Here is a 19842-nt window from a genome sequence, read left to right as displayed (position 1 = left end):
TTGGACTGAACAACTATGATGATGATGATGACGACGACGTGTTATGTCGATATGAACCGACCAGATTTTGACATGGTAGGTCTCTAAAGTCCATTGGATCTAAAATCTTCCGGACTGGGTCACTTTATCAAGCGTGAATCATGTCCTTGTACAAGTACCGTTCAATTCTCCTCCAGGCCAACCACAAGAGGAGTGGATTCCATATTTCCATGTGAGTGGCCCTGGAGGGCATTGGAAGGTACTTGTACAAGGACATGATCCGGTCTCAACGTACACATGATCTTTGCATTCCTTGACAGCGAACCAGATCACTCAGGAAGCCTATCAAGCTCCTTGGCATTCATGGGGTCTCCTCAATGTTAAGAAACCTTAGTGCTGTGTTTGAAGATATTGTTTTTAGTTTCCATGTCAGGGAAACTAATTTCTATTTTGATTTCTTGGCATGTTTTGGTTACGCCAGATTTGGTATGGCTTTTATTTCAGTTTTGGATTGATTTTATGAAATAATCAACAAACAGATTTTTTGTCAAGAAATTGACATTGTTTTGATTGAATCAATCTGAAATATGTCAAGAACAAGAAATCTATTTGATAATTCAATTTCTGATAAAAAATTCTCTATATTTCTTTGAGAGAATGTAGTGGAGAGGGAGGGGGAGGGGGAGGGGGAGGGGACAGGGCTGGGAAGATGGTGGTGGGGGCAGTTGTGGTGGCGGCCCAATGGTGATGGGAGTATGGTGGTGGTGCGAGCATCAGGAGAAGAATAAGGGTCCTGTTTTGTTTTTAACATGAAATAATTATTTTGCCCATCAAATTAACCATGTGTTCATTAAAGAGCAAAAGTAAAATAAAATTCAATTTAAAAATTGAAACAACTCCTTGGATATTTCAAGATTTCTATTCTATTTGATTTTTATTTCACTGAAAGATATAAAAATCAACCCATACAAATTTTCGAAATAAAAATCACCCCATAAAATTGAAATAAAAATTATACCAAATCAGGCCTAAGTTTTCTGTTCATGAGATGAGTTTTTGTATAGATTATTTGCCTTCGGCTCTTCCTAATTTCACATATATTTGATTTTTTTTTATTTTTTTTTGAGTTTTTCATTCAAAAGCCTTGTAGTTGCAACTAAGGAAAAATTGGTAAACATGAAGATCAAAGCTGAATCCAAAATGGGTTTCGGGAATTGGCTTTATCAAATCGGCTGAACTCCAATTCTGATTTGATTTTTGAATCCATGCTTATTATAATCTAACACCAAAATTTCCCAACTCCAATTCCAATTTGAGATTTAAATCCATACTAATAATAATGTAGGCTTTTCTTCCCCATTGCTATGCCTAGTGAAGTACGCTTCCTTATTTGCCACATGGCAATACATGAATTAGTCCATATGATGAAAGACCAGATAAGCATCTCATCGATACAATTGCAACTTAAATAAGTAGAGGAAATAGTTAAAATTACAAAAGATGTCACTTCTATTTTATATTCATCTCCATTTGATGGCATTTTGACAATATTACTAAAACTTTGAATCATAGTTTAACCAACTTTTTTAGCTTACTTTGGACTAAATTTGGTCATTGAGAAGTATGTGGGGTCCTCCACATGGATGAACTCATGTACTACCAATTGACAAATAGTGAAACATTATACTTCACTAATAGCAACACCTAGAAGGACCCAATAATATAACCTAAAATTTAGGTTGGCAAACCAAATTTTAGGGAAATGATTCTCTGAGCCGCACACCAGCACATTCTCTCTCTCTCTCTCTCTCTACATGAAATGACCTCTACCCTCCTATGTACGAAATCATTTCATCGCACCTCATTAGTGCACTCCACTAATATTCTCCCTTTTAAGATTTTTTTTTTTTGGTAGGAATATATGAACTTTATTAAGATCAACGTGTATTACACATGGATAGAAGTCGAACATAACTCCTAAATCCACGGATCAGAATTTGGCCAAACTGTTGTGCACGTCTCCAACAATGCCTTCCTTTCTAGGAGTCAACCACACTGTTTCCCTCCCTTGGAACATGTGAAAAAGAACATGTACTATAATAGGATGATAAATGGAGTATATCATGTGACTGATAAAGGGCAAGGCAATTTGGAATTCATTCAATTCACAAATGGACGCAAGTGCAAAACTTGACCTGTAAGTCCATCCAAAAAGAGCGAAAAAAGAAAGAAAAAAAGCTTTGTTCTTATCACTCACTGTTGGGAGAAAATAAACGTAATTGATGGGATCCTCGGAGAAAGCATGGCAAAGTATGGACTTATAGAGGGGTCGTATCAACAAGGGCCTCCAATATTTTCTTCTCCAGCTCTTGTTCATCTATCCACATGGAGCTCTGCCGATTCAAAAGCTCCTTCTTTTCTTTCTTTTTATCCTCCACTCGTTTTTCCCTTGATTTCCAGTATTCCTGCTTCTCTGCTCTTTCTTTCAACTGCATCGGACCACAACCACCAGAAATGTGAATAAGGGATGACTCAAAAGAACATCAAGATTTTAAAGAAACTTGTTTGCTGACTGAGTTCCATCAAGCATTAAGTAATCGTGAAAGGTCAAAGCAGAAGACAAAAGACAAAGAAAAACACAGAAAAATGTTCCCTCATCCTTAATAAGATTCTTGGTACAGCAGTCATGCTATTTTACCAACCATGGTTGAATACCTTGTCAGGCAACATTTAGCTATTGATAAAAAAAATGCAAATTGCCCATCACAGCCTATGCAAACCAGTTGAATATCATCGCCTTTTTTTTTTTTTTTTTTTTGGGGGGGGGGGGGGGTCCCTACCGTTCAAATCCAACCCCCCTGTTGTGAACCAGTTGAATATCATCGCTTGGGGGGTCCCTACTGTTCCACTACCCCCCTCCCCCAAAATAAATAAATAAACACTGGGTTCGGACAAGAATTTCACTGAACAGCCTGAGTCTCACCTACAAACTGCCGGTAATTATTAAAACTTGAAGGGAGAAAAATGAAAATACTTCCACTGCCTACTTTTAGCAACTTTGCCAACTTGAAGAGGATGAGAGTTGGACTCATCAGTCACCATACTACAACATTGACATTTCTATGAGCTTTCAGTCATCAATAAATGTTTTCATTTCCAAGCACACATGCACCTGTAGTGTGAACAGACAATGTGGGTCACATGGCCCTATTTATATTGTAGAGCATTGCCCTACCGTTGCTTTATTGGTCACCACTACCTGTAATTCTCTAAAGCTAAACAAGATGGAGGGTTAAGGTTTCTCATCCACATCACATAATCAATAGGAGCCCCTAAGTAGATCTTCCATCTTACACAGGAAGACTTTCAAATGTAATCACACATTAACATGCATATCTATTAATAAAATACTTGTTTATTTATACTAATGAGCATTAACACGTCTTTGGTTTGAGATTCTCTGTCCTTGCTAGAAAAATTTTAGACCAGGAAGTGTTTGTTAAAAATTGGCTTCTTCTTGCCAGAAGGTATACGTTTTAGTTTTGAAATATAAACTCTCTGCAGCATCAATGTTTCAACCCAACGTCCCAATCCACAGTAAAAACTTATAGAAGGAAATTTAGCACATACAACAAATTGAACTGCAAAAGTGGCAGCTGACTTCCCACAACCAAGTAGAACATTTTGGTTTAGGATAAATTGGTAAACAAAATTGGAATGAATACTAAAGGGCGGGCCTTGGCGCAATGGTCAGGTTGCTCTATTGCAACCTGGTGGTCGCAGGTTTGAATAAGGAAACAACCTCTCTGGGGTAAGCATGCGTACATATGCCCCTTCCCAGACCCTGCAGTAGCGGGAACCTTGTGCACTAGGAACGCCGAAGTTGGAATAAAAAACCAAATGTATTGGTGGAAGTGGAACTTCTTGAATGCAAGAGTTTCAACTCAAGGAAGAAAAAAACAGCAGCAGCTTCTTGTGAGCATATTGAATTGAATTGTTTTGGGCTGCATAATACAGTACTCAATAACTAGGTTGGACTTCAATTATCAAGGAGAGAACTCAAATAATTGTTTTGAAATCAGACTGAACACTTGTCAGTAAAGATCAGAAGATTGCTCAAGGAGTTGACATACAAAATCTGAAAAACAGAGAGGAAACAACTCTTATTAATTCAAGAAAATTAATGTGCTGAACTAGCAAACTGTACCTAGGGGTGTCAATTCCAGGCCCAACCCGACCGAGCCCGCCCGGTTAAAGCCTAGTCCGACCCGACCCGATTCTTAAACGTGTCGGGCTTAAGCCTGACACGTTTAATAATCGAGCGGTCCCGGTGTTAGGTCCTAGCCCGTCGGGCACTCGACCGGACCGACCGATTTCAGGCCCAACCTAGCCCACCCAATTACAGCCCGACCTAGCCCGACCCTTTAAGCAAACTACCCTCCCTTTAGCCCACCTGATAACCCTCTCTACCTGTTCTTATTTAGCCCCTTCAAAGATTAGCCCATTGAGCCCAAACCAATGGGCAATTCAATTGATGGGATTAATTCCTTAACTCAGAAAAATGATAAGATTCTTCCCCATTAAGCTTCTCCTTCTATAGAATCAGTACCAGACATGTACAAAAAGGGCGGGGGGGTTCTTGCTCCAAATTGGTGTCCATTGAATATTAGATGGAAGAACCTGCTAGTTAAATGAATCCAAACAAGCACTAGTCCAGCAGAATCAAAGGTTTCAAAGAGAAGACAGAGAACAGGACGAACCCAGTCCTGTCAATGATGATTGAGCAGATAAGCATAAGCACTTCATAGATTTGAGTTAATTATAATTAAAAAAAGAAACAAAGCAGTACATAAAAACTAATAAACAGAAGTTCAAGAAAAGCATATTGATCAAAGAAGAAGAAGAAACAAAATGCAGGAGAGAAATGGAGACTTACTGATGACAGGCGATAAGCAGATTGACTGAAGATGGCAACAGTGGAAAAACAGATAAAAAAGTCTAAGAGACCAGAGAGAAGCTCATTCCAGAAGCTATGAGTCTGGCCTCTTAAGCAAAAAGTACATAAAAAGTGACTGGGAAACTTGGATTCTAGACCTTCCCAGAGGATGAGAGAACAACCCCTTTCTCTTCCCTTAACAAAGATTACGGTTTGAAAAATTGGGCTTGGATTTGGGTCTTGAATGTGTTTTGGTGGAAACCATTTCCTTTCTCTTCATTTCTTCAGGTAGGAATTTAATTCTGTTAAGGCCCAGTTAAAGCCTGATTAAGAGTTAAACAAGCCCACAACCTGGTTAAGGCCCGATTAAAGCCCGACACCGACCGAGCCCGTCCAGGCCCGGCCCGAATACTTAAACGGTTGGACATGGTGCAGCCTGCACAATTGATGAGGCCCGGCTAGGCCAGACCAAGCCCAACCGATTGACACCCCTAATTGTACCGATAGAGGGTTTTCATTTTTAACTGACAAAGAAAGAAACAGCTTCCATAATATGTGATGTGAACCATGAGAACAGGACCAGAATCCAAGGAGAATATTGATTTTATGACACTCGAAAGTGGTTCAGTCTGTTGGATTTATAAAGAATCCACATATAGGACGGGCAACAGAGCTCATGCATTGGGTAGAATTTTTTACAGCTGAAACTTGATTACATCCGAGTCATGGTAGACTATAGATTCCTTGTGACTTACATGGATCCATAACTCTTATCTTTTCTTTTTATTCACTTCTTCTACTTCATACCAGCTTGTGTTCCAGTCACAGCTCCACTCATCAGAGTTTAGAAGCTAACAAGTATAAAGAACAAATTTGTGGCAGCATGGCTGGAGGTATTACTTCCTTTATCTATGGACATGGATTTGAGTTTTTAGTTCATTTTTCTCTTAATGTTGTGACCACTTTCTTAAATCAACTGTTCAAAATTGATACTCCTAAGGGGGAAGGGGAACGGAAGTGCAAGATATTCTAATCAATTAGACAGAACTGAGCCATATCTAGAGCCATTCTTCATTCACGTGTTGAAAATCAAAAAGTTGCTATTAATGCTTTTTGCAGATCAAGTTTGTAGAGTGGGAGTGAATTTCTGTGCTTTCTACTGCATATAGATGCTTTACTTTTGCTTAGCCACAGAGAGGACCACAGTGGCATGTCATGTCAGAGTTGCAAAATTAGTCGTTGCTGTTCAAACAAATATACTGTAAAATAACCATCTATTCTCCTTATTTTACAAGGGTTTTTCATGTACAGAGGCATTAGTATGTGGACGGACTTACTTGCTGAGAACTTGCCAATTCTTTTGAAATTAAGTCAAGTTAGAGACCAATAAAGATCATATTGTTGTTCAAATAACTTATGATTTATCTCACAAAGAGAACTCAACATCAGCTAATAGATTCAAGCTACTGAATTATTGGGCAGCAGGGCTGACCCGCACTCATGATAAGTTGTCTGTCAATTCATAAAAGGATTCCACATTTGAATTCTTAAGTAAACCCCTAACCTAAGTGATATGATGTTCTATAACCCTGATTACAGTTCGCTATGGGTCCACCTGAATTAATAAATCCAAATATAAGGAGAGGAATGACAATTTCATAATTTCAGAACTTAAACCCTTTGTAAATAAATTTGGAGAAGATGAATTATTCTGGAAATTAAAAGAAATAATGAAACATTGATTTAATTAAGAAAGGAATGATGCAATCTAGGGTTTCGAAACCCTGATGTAGGTCACTTTGGGCCCACAAGAATGATAAATAAATCATATTGAAGATCAATGGTAGTTACATATATACCAGAACAATTTAGGACTTTTTTCAATGACAAAATCGTAAATATATTTTTAAGGAAAGGAGCAATCTGGTATTTAAATGGCCTTGGGATAAGATAGAAGTAATTTTAAAAGGCACGGGCAGCTTAGTCCATTGAGGAAAATAGGTATTTAAATGTAATTATAAAGGGAAGGTTGTCTTCAATCTTCGACCAAGCACATCCAGCGGTAGAATAGTACCAGTTTCAAAGGAGAAACTCTCTCTTATGATCACTGATCGGACTGAAATTACAGGTGGTGAATCGCAACTCACTACTCTATTGAATGCAAGAAACAAGGAGCCTAGTAGAGCACAGAAATAGGCATTAATTTAATCTGCAACTGGTCCTGGTGGAAGAAGATGAACCAGATTCGAAACCTGGTGTCGGGCTTTCTGTTTGAGATACTTCACATCAGATGCTACAATCTAAGTCGCCCTAGGATGAGGAGGCTAGAAATATTTTTTTTAAGGTCTCCCTTCTACATCCATCGACCACTCCTTTCACCAATTCGTTCTTTAATCGATTCCTGTTCTTCCCCACTATTTATACTTCTCCCTCCCTTCTTTGTCTCCTACTTTTCCTCCAATTTTTGTACAACAAAACATATTTCTCCTTCCTCCTTTCCCATCGATCTCCATACTATTCACATATTGGACTTTCAATTCAAAAAAGCACAGGCAGATTAGACTTATCTCTTCTGTTTAAGGGTGGAGTAACCCAGACAACCTGATTCTTTTGTTGGCTAATTAACAAGTTTGACTTTTAGACTCCCAACGACATTCAACTACAGCTATTTAGGAATCCTGTTAGACTGATAGATCCTGCTGAAAATTATTCCAATGCCTCAATTATGTTAATGAAATAGTATGTAAGATTGACATGAAAGACCCTTTTCCTCCTTATTCCTCTAGCATTTTTCCATGGATTCAGTTTTGAAATAATATAGGTACATTACTAGGTTAAGGAGTATGTACCGTCTTACTTAATCTTGACTGAAAAAATTTGTTTTGCAACAATTATTATGTGTTATGTATCAATATTGAAACTTGATAAGTTTAAAGAATAACATGGACATATAAAAAACTCAGCCAAACGTCAAACGTCCACTATCATCATCAGAGAATTATATGACCAGGATGACTACAGTCTTATTGAGATCACCCAACAGATTGAAGTTATGAGGATTGTCCACAAATTGACATCTTCTACAAAACCGAGTTGAAGGCATCCAATGCCAATTAACACTCAATCATGAAATTAGGAACGATCACATATACAAGACCTAACAGACTCAAAACAGTCAGCCAACTTTTCCTGTCATATTTGAACTTCGCACATGCCTGTCCCTAGTAATTATCCAAATAGGGAATCATGGGACCGAGATTTCGTTATGGGACTAGTATTCCTTAATGAGAAATTAGCTGTGCTCATGTTGTTGTCCAGTTTTGATTTTTCACATGCGAGTTGTGCTACTACATTCTCCTCTTTCATAAAAAAATAAGTCATTCTATTGAAAAAAGAAAAGGATCGTTCATGGAATTACAGAAAGTCATGAGAGATAAGACAAATACAATTTGATGACGTTAGGGAAAGGTGGAACTGGTTTCAATTTCTCAAAAATAAATAAGGTAATTAATGAAATAGTTAAATAAGAAAACAAGGGTAGAGAGATCTACTCACAAGGGTTTGACGGAACTCCTCTTCGAGGACCTTCCGCTCAGCAGCTCGAACTTGAGCCATAGCAGCCTTGGCAGCCTTTCGCTCCTCCCTGGCAATACGAACAGCCTCTCGCTTGGCTTCGTCCTTCAATTGCTTCTCCTGCTTCTGCAATTCCATCTCATAGATATACTGCTTGCGAAGCTCCTTCACCTGCTTCGCGTACTCTCTCCTCAGCTTCCCTAGATTCGCCTCTGCTTCCTTTGGATCCTTAGGGGCTTTCCAGCTCCCTAAGAACTCGCTGGGCTTTGAAAACTCGTGCTCAAGCTGATGTTGGTTATGGTGAGAGAGCGCCGTTGATGTTGTCTTGAAGCGAAGGGTTTGAGTCAGGACAAATTTGATTCTTGGAGATGTTGAAGCACAGCGGAAGATTTGGCGAGACGCCGCCATTAATGAGCGTACTGAGGAGCTGAGGACTCAAGAAGCAGACAGAGATTACGGGGCGAGACCGTGAGAGTCAGACTCGAGGGAACCTCAGATATACGAATTTTTATACTCCTAAGGTTCAAATATACGGAATCGGCCTCCACCGATTCCAATTAAACCGATTCTGTTGCCGATTCCATATTTTAAAACCTTTACAGATTTTCATTTTCTTTCTTCACCTGCTGTATCCCGGAAATCCCCTCTTCTGTCAGGACCCAGGGCGACTCTCTGCACAAGAGAGATGGCGGCGAGGAGGGCAGTGGCATCAGGTGTTGTATTGACGCGTCCGGTAACCTTCGTCACCGGAAACTCGAAGAAGCTGGAGGAAGTGAAATCCATTCTGGGCAACTCCATACCCTTCCAGTCCCTCAAGCTCGACTGTAAGTAACTCATCTCTCTCTCTCTCTCTCCAACACACAATCACACTCACAAACGCAAACACTTGTAATATGTTTTCCTGTATGCTTCGATGCAGTGCCAGAATTACAGGGAGAGCCTGAAGAAATCTCCAAAGAAAAGGCTCGACTGGCTGCAAAAGAGGTGTTTCAATCTTTCCTGTTTTCCCTTCCCAAAACTCCCCTTTATCAATTTATTCGTTAGCTGTTGATTGGTTTTCTACTTGTCCTGTGTCATATGATTTCTTCCAATTTTCTGTGGCAAAAGGTACAAGGGTCTGTGCTGGTTGAAGACACTTGCCTCTGTTTTAATGCCCTCAAGGGTCTCCCAGGTAACACATTGGACCAAATCTTGTATATTTATGTAAATGAATATTGTGCGCCTGTATTTGTTTACTCTTGTTTAATCTTAGTCCCACTCGGGATCTTTCAAAATCTATTGCAGGACCTTACATGTAAGTTTCCTTCCATTCAATCGTGTTTAATTCCTCGACCAAGGTGATATTTTTCCTTGACTCTGCACTACATCTTTTTAGCAAATTCTAATCATGGCTTTATTGACAATTTTAATAAAGATTGTAGAATTTTAACAGAAAGTAGGAAATGCAATATTGTGAAATTGTTCAACCTCACTAAATGGTTGGATATTGTTACATATAGTTCAACTTTCCAAACATGATCTACTTTAGAGTCCAGTAACATACCCCTATTTGACACAATTAAGCCATTCTGGGAGAATTGTGGCATTGCTTCTTAAATAGAGAGCCATTACCAGTGAGACTAGCAAAGAATTTTTTATGTTAGACAAGGGTAAGAGCTCACTCTTTTTGCGGCAGGAGGCAATGAAGAAAATGGTTTCGGGTGAAGAAGACATTTAGCAGGGGGGAGGGGGGAGGGGAGTCCTTTTCACTTGTTAGTGCAATGAGCATTTGTGTTCTTATTTCCAAATGATGCTAATTAAAATGCACGAAGTAAGTGCCAAGTCCTTTTGACTCTTTTTGTTAATATATTTTTCTGGAGTTCTCCTCCTGGAAACATGATAATGGAAGAGTGGGATTAAACCAGGGCTGGAGTGGTAATTGTTGTTAGATATGATATTTTCTAGGAAGATCTCTTCTTGCCCGCATGATATAAAGATTGATATAAGCTAGATTATTTTTAGAGGATTTTCTGGAGAAGAATGTCTGGAGATCTCATCTTGGACACAGTTCTCTCCACTTCATTCTGAGTTGATAGAACATTTTAATCTTCATCTGGTGGTTCATGGTGTTGCGCACTTGTGCTCTGCCATTTCATCCCTCAGGAACAGATGTTTTGACAAAATCATGCCTGAAGTATCTCATGGAATGGTGGGATAAGCAGATGTTATTCTCTTCTTCCTGCAAAGCTGTAAACAGTCATAGAGTTTTTTAAACTATTGCACTAAGGACATAAATTTTGTTTTTTATTGTCGTCAATTTTCTAATACTTGTTTACATTGTTATACTGACACTTTTCTGTTGTTTTGATGTCTTTAATGATTGTTTGTTTATATTAAATCAACCAGCAAGTGGTTCCTGGAGAAGATTGGCCATGAAGGTTGTAATGACTTTCTTTTTTGGAAATGCCTTATTCATTTTCCCTCTTTTTTCTTGTTCTTGATCATTCCATTTTGTAGGTCTGAACAATTTATTGATGGCTTATGAGGATAAATCAGCCTACGCATTGTGTGTATTTTCCCTTTCTCTTGGGCCAACTGTGGAACCATTAACTTTTGTTGGAAAAACTTCGGTATGCTTTTCTTTTTCTACAGACTTTCTTCCTCATACTGAGAATAATGGAGGTCACGTAATAAGCAAATGCATTTAATTCTGTCTCCAGGGACATGCTTCCGGAGACTGATTAGCTATCCAATAAATTTTTTACACTGAACGGACTGTATCAAGAAAAAGGAATGAGTTGGATTGGTTTATTTTGACATTACATTTTCCTCGTAAAAAGGGATGAGGATATTGAGATGGATGTGCGGCAAAAATAGGAGTGATAATGTAAGGAATTACCATATTAGAGCCAAGTTGGTAATAGCCCCAATACATGGTAAGCTTCGAGAAAGTCGTTTGAGGTGGTATGACCATGGTCAACAAAGGCCTTGGGATGCTCTAATATGGAGGAGTGATTTGATTCAGATGGGAAGCACTAAAAGAGCCAGGGCAGGCCTAAATTAACCCTACAAGAAGAAGTGAGTGAGGAAAGACATGCATTGCTTAGGCCTCGTATGACTTTGAATAGAACTGATTGGAGAGCAAGGATCCATGTAGCTGACCCCATTTAGTTGGGATAAGGCTATGTTGTTGTTGTTGTTGTTGTTGTTGTTATTGTTGTTCATTCTGTTTCACTAAACCCTTTATATTTGCCAATACTTTATAATCTAATAAATAACTGTTGTAGAATATATTTTGGATGATGGTCTCTGTTTATGTTTTAGAATATTTTGAATTTCTTGTTGTAACCCCCTCGAGATGCTGAAATCTTGCTTGTAGAATGAAATTATGCTTACGCTCCAGTGGGAGGCGGAGGGATGCTTACAATGCCAGTTGATTTTGGGCTACTGGGTTGGAGTGGAAAAAGAGCAGAATCGATAACCAAAAGAAGCTAAATACATTCCTTTGTCTTCATTATGGATTTAGAAAAGCAAAAAGATGTTAAATGTTGCCTTAGGTTCTATGCAAAATATTTAATTTTCACTGGTTTTCTTCTGAACCAGGGGCAGGCCTAAGATAACCTTAGGAGAAGTGGTGAAGAAAGACATGCTTAGATTAGGCCTTACACCTAGTATGACCTCAAATAGAGCTGATTGGAGATCAAAGATCCATACGGTTGACCCCATTTAGGTGGTCTTTGTTGTTGTGATGTTGTTTTGTATTCACACCTCTTCGGGACCTAAAGCAAATGTTGGGCAGTTAAGAAGTGGTATGTATCTAAGAAGGGTCGATGCCCTAGAGTTTTTGTCGATGTGGTATGTCCCCCCCCCCCTTTTTACTTCTTTAATTTTATCTATTGTCACCCATGTAGTTGTATCCATGTTGTCCCCCCCCCCCCCCTTTTTTTAATTCGTTAGTTTTAATCATTTGTCTCTTTTTGGATCCATGTAGCCGACCCCATTAAGTTGGGATAAGGCTTGGATGTTGTTGTTTAGTCTTGATTCTAGGTCAGATAGTTTCTTGTGATAATTGAGGCAACAAAACTAGTGGATATGCTTTGACTTTGCTCCATCAGAATAAGTATCATTCTATTTTATGGTAGTTTTCTTTTGAAATGATCATTTCATCAAGTTAGTTTCTTTGTTAAAAGTATTTACAAGTTATGCCAATATTAATGTGTTGAAATTATTTATTCATCTGTGTCCCCCTTTGGATAGTCCACCGTGTCAGAGCGCTCCTGTATGATATACATATTGTTTCCTCCCTTTCTTAAAAGGTCGGCCTTTTAGAGGAAGTGGTTCCAAGATAGTATCAAAGCAGGTAGGGGTCACGGTATCGAGTCCCTCTGGGAGCAGGTAGGTGTTGAAATTATTTATCCACCCGTGTCCCCCTTTGGATAGTCCGCCGTGTTAGAGCTCCTGTATGATATGCATATTGTTTCCTCCCTTTCCTAAAAAGTCGGCCTTTTAGAGGAAGCGGTTCCAAGATAATGAATATACCTAAGCAATGTGGTCTCTTTTTAAGTTTTTCCCCTTGGTTGGGGGGGGGGGGAGATTAAACTATTGAGTCTTCCTCACTTTTTAACTTTTAACTGTATTTACTTCATAAGGCTGTGTTTGGTTATTTCATGCAAGGAAATGACAGCCTTTGGTTTGCAATATGATTACATGACATTGTATAAAAACCTAAAATTATTTTATTATTTATTTACAAACCATTATCACTCAAGATAGATTTGTTTTGATGTATAACTGCTTGCATGTAGATCAAACAGCCTATTGGTTGTGGTTTCAAAACTTGGAAACAGCCTCTGGGTAAGGCTGCGTACATTTGCCCCTCCCAGACCTTGCAGTAGTGGGAGCCTCGTGCATTGGGACACTTTTGTTTTATATACAGATCAAACAACAACAACAACTCAGCCATATCCCAAGTAAATAGGGTTGGCTACATGGTCCCTTACCCTCCAATCAGCTCTACTCGAGATCATACTTTATACAAGGCCTAAGCTATGCATGTCTTTCCTCATCACTTCTCTCAGAGTCATTATAGGTCTGCCCCTGGCTCTTTTGGGTGCTTCAATCTGAATCAAATCATTCTTCCATATTGGAGCATCTAAAGGCCTTCGTTGAACACGATCATGACACCTCAAATGACTTTCTTGTGGCTTGTCATGCATCCGAGTTACTTTCTTTATCCTTTCTAGTTTTGCCACATCCATCTCAACTACATTGAGTTTATTTATATGATGCTTTTTAACTGCCCAACATTCCATACCATACATCATAGTCGGTTGTATGACTGTCCTATAAAATTTTCCTTCAAGGAATACGTTGATCATACAACACTCTAAACACACCTCTCCACTTCATCCATCCTATTTTCATTCTTTGTGAAACATCCTCTTTTTATTTTTGGTGAATAAATAATGTATTACCAAGAGGAGAAAACGACAAGAAGGGGGAGTGGGGAATATACAAAGGGAGAGAGGGGGGAAGGGGAAGCGAACCCACTAGCGGGTCCTCAAAAAAGAGCTATCTAAACCCAAGGAAACAATAATATGCCTGTTCCTTGGGGTGTCCGGGAGAGTCTTCACAGGCAAAACACAAAGCTTGGATGAGACATCAAAGAAGATGGCTTTCCAAATCAAGTTGAACAAACGAGAATTGGAGGTCCATCTTCTAAGGTTCCTTTCCATCCAAATGTGATGAAGGGCTGCACCAAAAACAAGCCTTCCAATAGTGTCGCATATAGTTTGCCCAGAAAAGCTTATGTCCAACCAAAGCCACTCTCTAGCAAAGGGGAGAGGTCTCCTATTGTGAGGCCAAATAAAAGTAAGGGTTTTTTTCCAGATGGTAGAAGAGAAGGGGCAGTTAAAAAAAAGGTGATCTATGTCTTCATGGCCGGTCCAACAAAGGATACAGGAGGGGGAAACTGGGATTCTTCTGTGAAGAAGGAAGGCTTGGGTTGGGAGGCAAAGTCTGAGGGCTCTCCAGGCTAGAAAGCTATGTCTGGGGATGTGGCCTTTGAACCAGATTAGTTTGTGCCATAAGACATTTGGGGCATGGGGTCTAGCTAGGTTCCAGGCAGATTTGAAGGAGAAGAGGCCATTCGTGGAGGGAAGCCAGATGGAGGGAAACATCCTCTTTATCACCTTCTTTATTTATATTTGAGCCTAGATACCTAAAATAATCACTTTGTGGAATGTCCCTCATCAATTTTTACCATCTCATTATCCATCCTAATGTAACTAAAGTTACACACCATATACTCCATTTTTCTTCTACTGATCTTACAGCCTTTTGATTTTAAGATTGATCTCTATAACTTCAACTTGGTGTTAATCCCTGCTTTTGTCTCATCTACCTATACAATATCATCAACGAAAGCATACACCATGGAACCTGATCTTGAATGTCTCTAGTTAACCTATGATAAGTGCAAACAAATAAGGACTTAAAGCTGATCGTTGATGTAACTCCATTGTAATTGGGAATTCACTACCTTGACACCCCCACAATTCTTACACTAGTCATCACATTATTCATATCATTAGCTATGTCCGCATATTTACTTGAAACACTTCTCTTCTCTATTACTTGCCAGATTAACTCTCTAGGCCTCTACGGACTGTAATAAACTTTTTTTAAGGTCAATAGACGCCATATGGAGATTTTTTCCTGCAATCTCTAAATTTTTCCTTGAGTCTCCGATGTAAGCAACCAAATTGGTTCTTTGTAATAGTAGTTTCTTGTTTCAGGTAAGTTTTAATAACTCTCTCCTATAATTTCATAGTGTGATTCATTAGTTTTATGCCTTCAATAGTTATTGCAATTCTAAGTATCACTTTTTTTTAATATATAAATAGGAACCGCAATGCTTCTCCTCCATTCATCTGACATTTTCCTTGTGCTCATAATCTTATTAAACAACTTGGTTAGCCAAGATAAACCACAGATTCCTAAGCTCTTCCATAAGGAACCCCATCTGGACTTGGTGCCTTGCCTACTTCCATATTCCTTAAAGTTTCTTTTACTTCAGGAACCCTAATTTTTCGTATATATCTACGATATGTGGTGTCTTAATGGGTAGTGCAGCCTTCCGGTATATTATTATTCGAAATGTCTTCATTTAGTAGGTTGTAGAAATAAACTTTCCATCTCTCCTTAATGTCCTCATTCCTTAAATGAAATGATTCCATTCACGCAGCAAACAATCAGACAGGTCCTAACATAATTTAATGTTAGTATTTCATATCAAATTTATGGAAATCACTGTGCCCTTTGCCTGAAAGTTCTTGAACACTTGATATTCCTATTATACATTCAGTAATATCGTGCATGATTTAGCAGTTAAAGTTGATTTTGTCTGGAGTTTCTGTTTGATGATTTTGACATTTGGTCTCTATGGAGCATTTTGTATTTGGTTTCTATTCAGCTTCTTGACAAAGCCAGCTTTTGTCACTTTATAGCAGATATATAAGTGTTGCCTTGTGGAACTTTTGAGTCTCCCTGTCATGTTGTGGAGAATATTCTGGTTTAAAAAAAATGAAAACTTATTGCCTATGACTTCATTCTGATTTCGTGACACTTCATCTACATGTTGAACTTTATTCTAGTTCAAATCTGTATCGGTTAGATCCTATTGTGTAAATAATTCTAATTTTCTGTTACACTGGATTAGCATGTCTGACAGTGATAAAATCTGGTATTGACAATTCCCTTAGGATTAGATTTAATCACATTCAGTGTAACTTCCTTGAGTTGCATAGATTTTGCTGATCTCTAGCTCGTGGCTGATATTCTAGGGGAAAATAGTGCCTCCAAGGGGGCCCAATGATTTCGGCTGGGATCCCATCTTTCAACCTGATGGCTATGAGCAAACGTAAATCCATCCTCCTGAATCCCATTTTATTGCTTGCTGTTTTGTCGCTCTTTATTATACTTGGTTAAACCATCTATGTGATGTTACATCAACCATTGCATTGCAGTTATGCAGAAATGCCAAAGGAAGAAAAGAACAAGATTTCGCATCGCTCGAAGGCTCTTGCCCAGGTGAAATCCCACTTTGCAGAGACAGGATATGTCTTCCAGATAGATCCATCCATCTGAAGAGACTAACGACATATACCTGTCAACAAAGACAAATTTGAAATCCCCGAGAGAGCATTCTTTCGGTGATTTGAATACGTCATCAAATTTGTTAGTAGCTTCTCAAGCCTTTTCTATAACTCTGTACTACTGAATTCTAACATCAAAAGGATATAGAGAACTTTGAAAAGTTGCTGTTTGACTCTCTAAATAATAATGGAGAGTTCATATTCATACTCTGTATTTGCTTCTACTTAATGGAGCTTTTTGATACTAATACACCTACTTGGCCTCAGGTTTGGATATGAGATAACTTTGCTGTTGAATGCAAATTTAGCTTACTAATCATCTCATCCTTTGCCACTAGCAATTCCTCCAGACAACCCCTCTCAACGCCCCTTCCCACCCCCCCCCCCCCTTTCCCCCTCTCAACCCAATATTTGGAATTAGGCAACATGCCTAACTAAGATCTGGTAAGGTCTATTGAGCATCACAAACCGAGAGAACTCATTAGCTGATAGTTGATATTTCAGGGGGTTGTTAGGTTTAAGTGCGGAGGGTCTCTCTTCTCATTTGGCCATAGCTCTCGAGCAGAAACATATCCATGCATGGAGTTTGGATTTCCAAGTCCATTGAGGCCATATTTTACATGGCATTTGCTAATGATCTGAATCTCTTCGACAGAGCTATTATTCAAGCAATGTTCAGTATACCATCAGATGACAACGTCATGAAAGATCTTTTATTACTGCTAAATCTCGTATAGATCTTTATCTCGGTATTCCTTTTGTAGGTGGTCATCTCATTAAATCTCAATTCTAAGCCCTTCTTGATAATTTGAACTCTAAACTTAGAGGCTGAGAAACAAATTTTTTGAGCTCAGCAGGCAAGCACACACTAGTCCAATCAGAATTTATTGGTCATGTCTGTGTATTATATGTCCTGCTTTCAACTCTGAACCTCGGTTCTCAAAGGTCTTGATGTGCTAAGCCGAAAAATCTTCTGGTCCAATGGGGAATATTGTTCCGACAGTGAGTTGGTCATGAAACTACAGATCTAAAAACTTATAGGGCTTAATTCACCAAAAAAAAAAAAAAAAAGGAAAATTACACTGTCAATCCCTGAGGTTTGTACTAACTATAGTGACCCCTTGTGTTTTTAAATTATACAACCGCCCCTGGGTGGACGGTGTTAAATAATACAATGTAAAATACCAATTTTGCCCTCTTCTAATATTCATTTAAATAATACTTAATGGGAAATGCCCATTTTGCCCACTTTTAATATCCATTTAAATAATACTTAATGGAAAATGCCCACTTTGCCCACTTTGCTCTCTTCTTCTTCTTCTTCTTCTTCTTCTTCTTATTGAAACCACCATAGCCAAACAGATCGACTATATTGGTTTTTCCGTAAAATTTCCAAGGTCATATCTTGATTGATCAGTGCAATATATTTTTTTCCTTTTTACAGCTGCTTAAATTCTTGAGTTCTTATTATTTCTCTATTAATTTCCTCCATTGCATGGGAGATCAATAACTTTCTATTACGCCCACTCAGGGGATTCCAAAAGTCAGATCCGACAAATAGAGCTTTAATAAACAACTGGTGGGGAGAAGGCGAAAGGAGACGAGATTTTTCTCTCCTTTAATTACTAATCAAAACATAAATAATGAGGTTTAGAGTCTCAGTTTCCACACACCCACAGAGAGACCGATGAAAAAATGTCAAAGAGGAGGTGGAGAAGGACGACTCTCTCTCACACACTCTATGCAAATATGTGTTCATAGACAAATGGTTTTATTGCTTCAACGTAAGAGAAAGTTTTAAGAAATCTAATTTTAATTGAAAAAGGGAAAATTGTGAGAATCGAAGAGCATGAGGTTCGTTTACCACTTTGCCCAACATTGCAAACATCTCCTAATAAGCATATTAATTATTGATATCATCAGATCTCAATGATCTCATCTACCTTCCTCCTTTTGCCTTTCCCCCGTAAGTGTTCCTTAGACTCAGGTTCTAGGCTTCGAAAAATCATTGCAAGTAGTGTTCGATTCTAAAGAAATCTACAGGGGTCTCTCCCAGTTGAAATAGAATTTCAGATAATGGATAGTGAGAGGGTTTTCGGTTAATTGAGTTAAAAAAGAAAAGGAGAAGGAGAAAATAGTGGGTTCAGAAGATAAAACAGAGGAAGAAGATGGGAAACAGAGAAGGCGTTTTGCGATAAAACCCATCTGTAAGTGGCCCCGCTAGCTCAAATCATACAAAGGCAGATTGAAAGCCCCAATTGCCACAACCGGTACCCAAAACAACGGATTGATTCCTCCGATAAATATGACTGGCAAAAGGGTCTGTGACCCAACAAAAACACCATTGATCGTTGCAAAAACCTGCCGGAAATCTCCATTACCTCGACCTGTGGGCAAGTTGTTCAGTTTGATGTAAGCATTGGGAGGGTTCGACTCACTGTCGAGCCACACACTGGCGACTCCCTGTCGAGAGAAGAACAGAAGCAAAGAGTGAAACCCAAGCTGCAACGACTCCCTGTCGCCTACCGTCTAACGAACCCAATAGCAGAAAAGGGTAAAAATACCACCTCGAGGGTGGTGACCTCCTTAAACAGAGATAAAAGAAGAGATTTTGATTAATTCTTGGATACCTCTACATGACCTTCATTCCTCCATTTATAATAATCATTTATCCTCCAATTACTTAATTGTTCCTAACAGACTAACCCAATACAAATTACCCATCTACCTCTAAATGATTAATCCAACACAGTAATCTATCTATCTATGTTTATCTATGATCATAGCATATTGCCATAACTCCCATGGTCATTGCACTTCACTGCAATGACTCTCGCTGCCACCGTTGCACTCAAACGCGACTAGGAGTAGGGGAGGGGAAGGGAAGGGAAGGGCAGGGGAAGGGGGTGTGAAGTTTGGGCTTCCCTAAGGGTAAAACGGTAAACTCACACCCCATTAGGGTATATTTGTCATTTTAAGGCATCAATGGCTAACACATCAGCAACTAATAGAAATGCTCTAACGAATGGGGGTTGAGTGCAACAAATACCCTAAACTCAGGGGTGTCGGATGTACATTTTCAAAACACAGGGGGTTGCCCTGGATTTGGTACAAACCTTAGTGGGTGACAGTGTAATTTTTCCCAAAAAAAATGCTTGGGATCTCTTTATCCAAATACTTCGATTCGGGCTGATTGATGAAATCAAAGTACTTTCCTTC

General features: G+C 38.9%; 2 protein-coding genes across 2 annotated transcripts; one reads left to right on the top strand and one right to left on the bottom strand.

Annotated features, from left to right (window-relative positions):
- The first annotated feature begins 1772 nt into the window (after positions 1 to 1772).
- Positions 1773 to 16879, top strand: LOC122666912 (inosine triphosphate pyrophosphatase). The gene is made up of 10 exons (XM_043863024.1): positions 1773 to 1793; positions 9167 to 9312; positions 9408 to 9472; positions 9596 to 9659; positions 9773 to 9782; positions 10874 to 10905; positions 10985 to 11097; positions 16312 to 16388; positions 16495 to 16709; positions 16765 to 16879. Exons 2-9 carry the CDS (start codon positions 9174 to 9176, stop codon positions 16613 to 16615), a joined length of 621 nt encoding a protein of 206 aa, XP_043718959.1. The 5' UTR covers positions 1773 to 1793; positions 9167 to 9173; the 3' UTR covers positions 16616 to 16709; positions 16765 to 16879.
- On the bottom strand, positions 2263 to 8955 carry LOC122666913 (golgin subfamily A member 6-like protein 2). Its single transcript, XM_043863025.1, has 2 exons — positions 8471 to 8955; positions 2263 to 2468 (listed from the first exon to the last, which is right to left on the bottom strand). The coding sequence occupies exons 1-2, from the start codon at positions 8894 to 8896 to the stop codon at positions 2298 to 2300; spliced, it is 597 nt and encodes a 198-aa protein (XP_043718960.1). The 5' UTR covers positions 8897 to 8955; the 3' UTR covers positions 2263 to 2297.
- Positions 16880 to 19842: the final 2963 nt, after the last annotated feature.

This window comes from Telopea speciosissima, chromosome 7 (genome assembly GCF_018873765.1).
Source record: "Telopea speciosissima isolate NSW1024214 ecotype Mountain lineage chromosome 7, Tspe_v1, whole genome shotgun sequence".
NCBI classification, from domain to species: domain Eukaryota; kingdom Viridiplantae; phylum Streptophyta; class Magnoliopsida; order Proteales; family Proteaceae; genus Telopea; species Telopea speciosissima.
The sequence above is the reverse complement of the archived record's forward strand: the minus strand, read 5'-3'. Positions and strand labels throughout refer to the sequence as shown.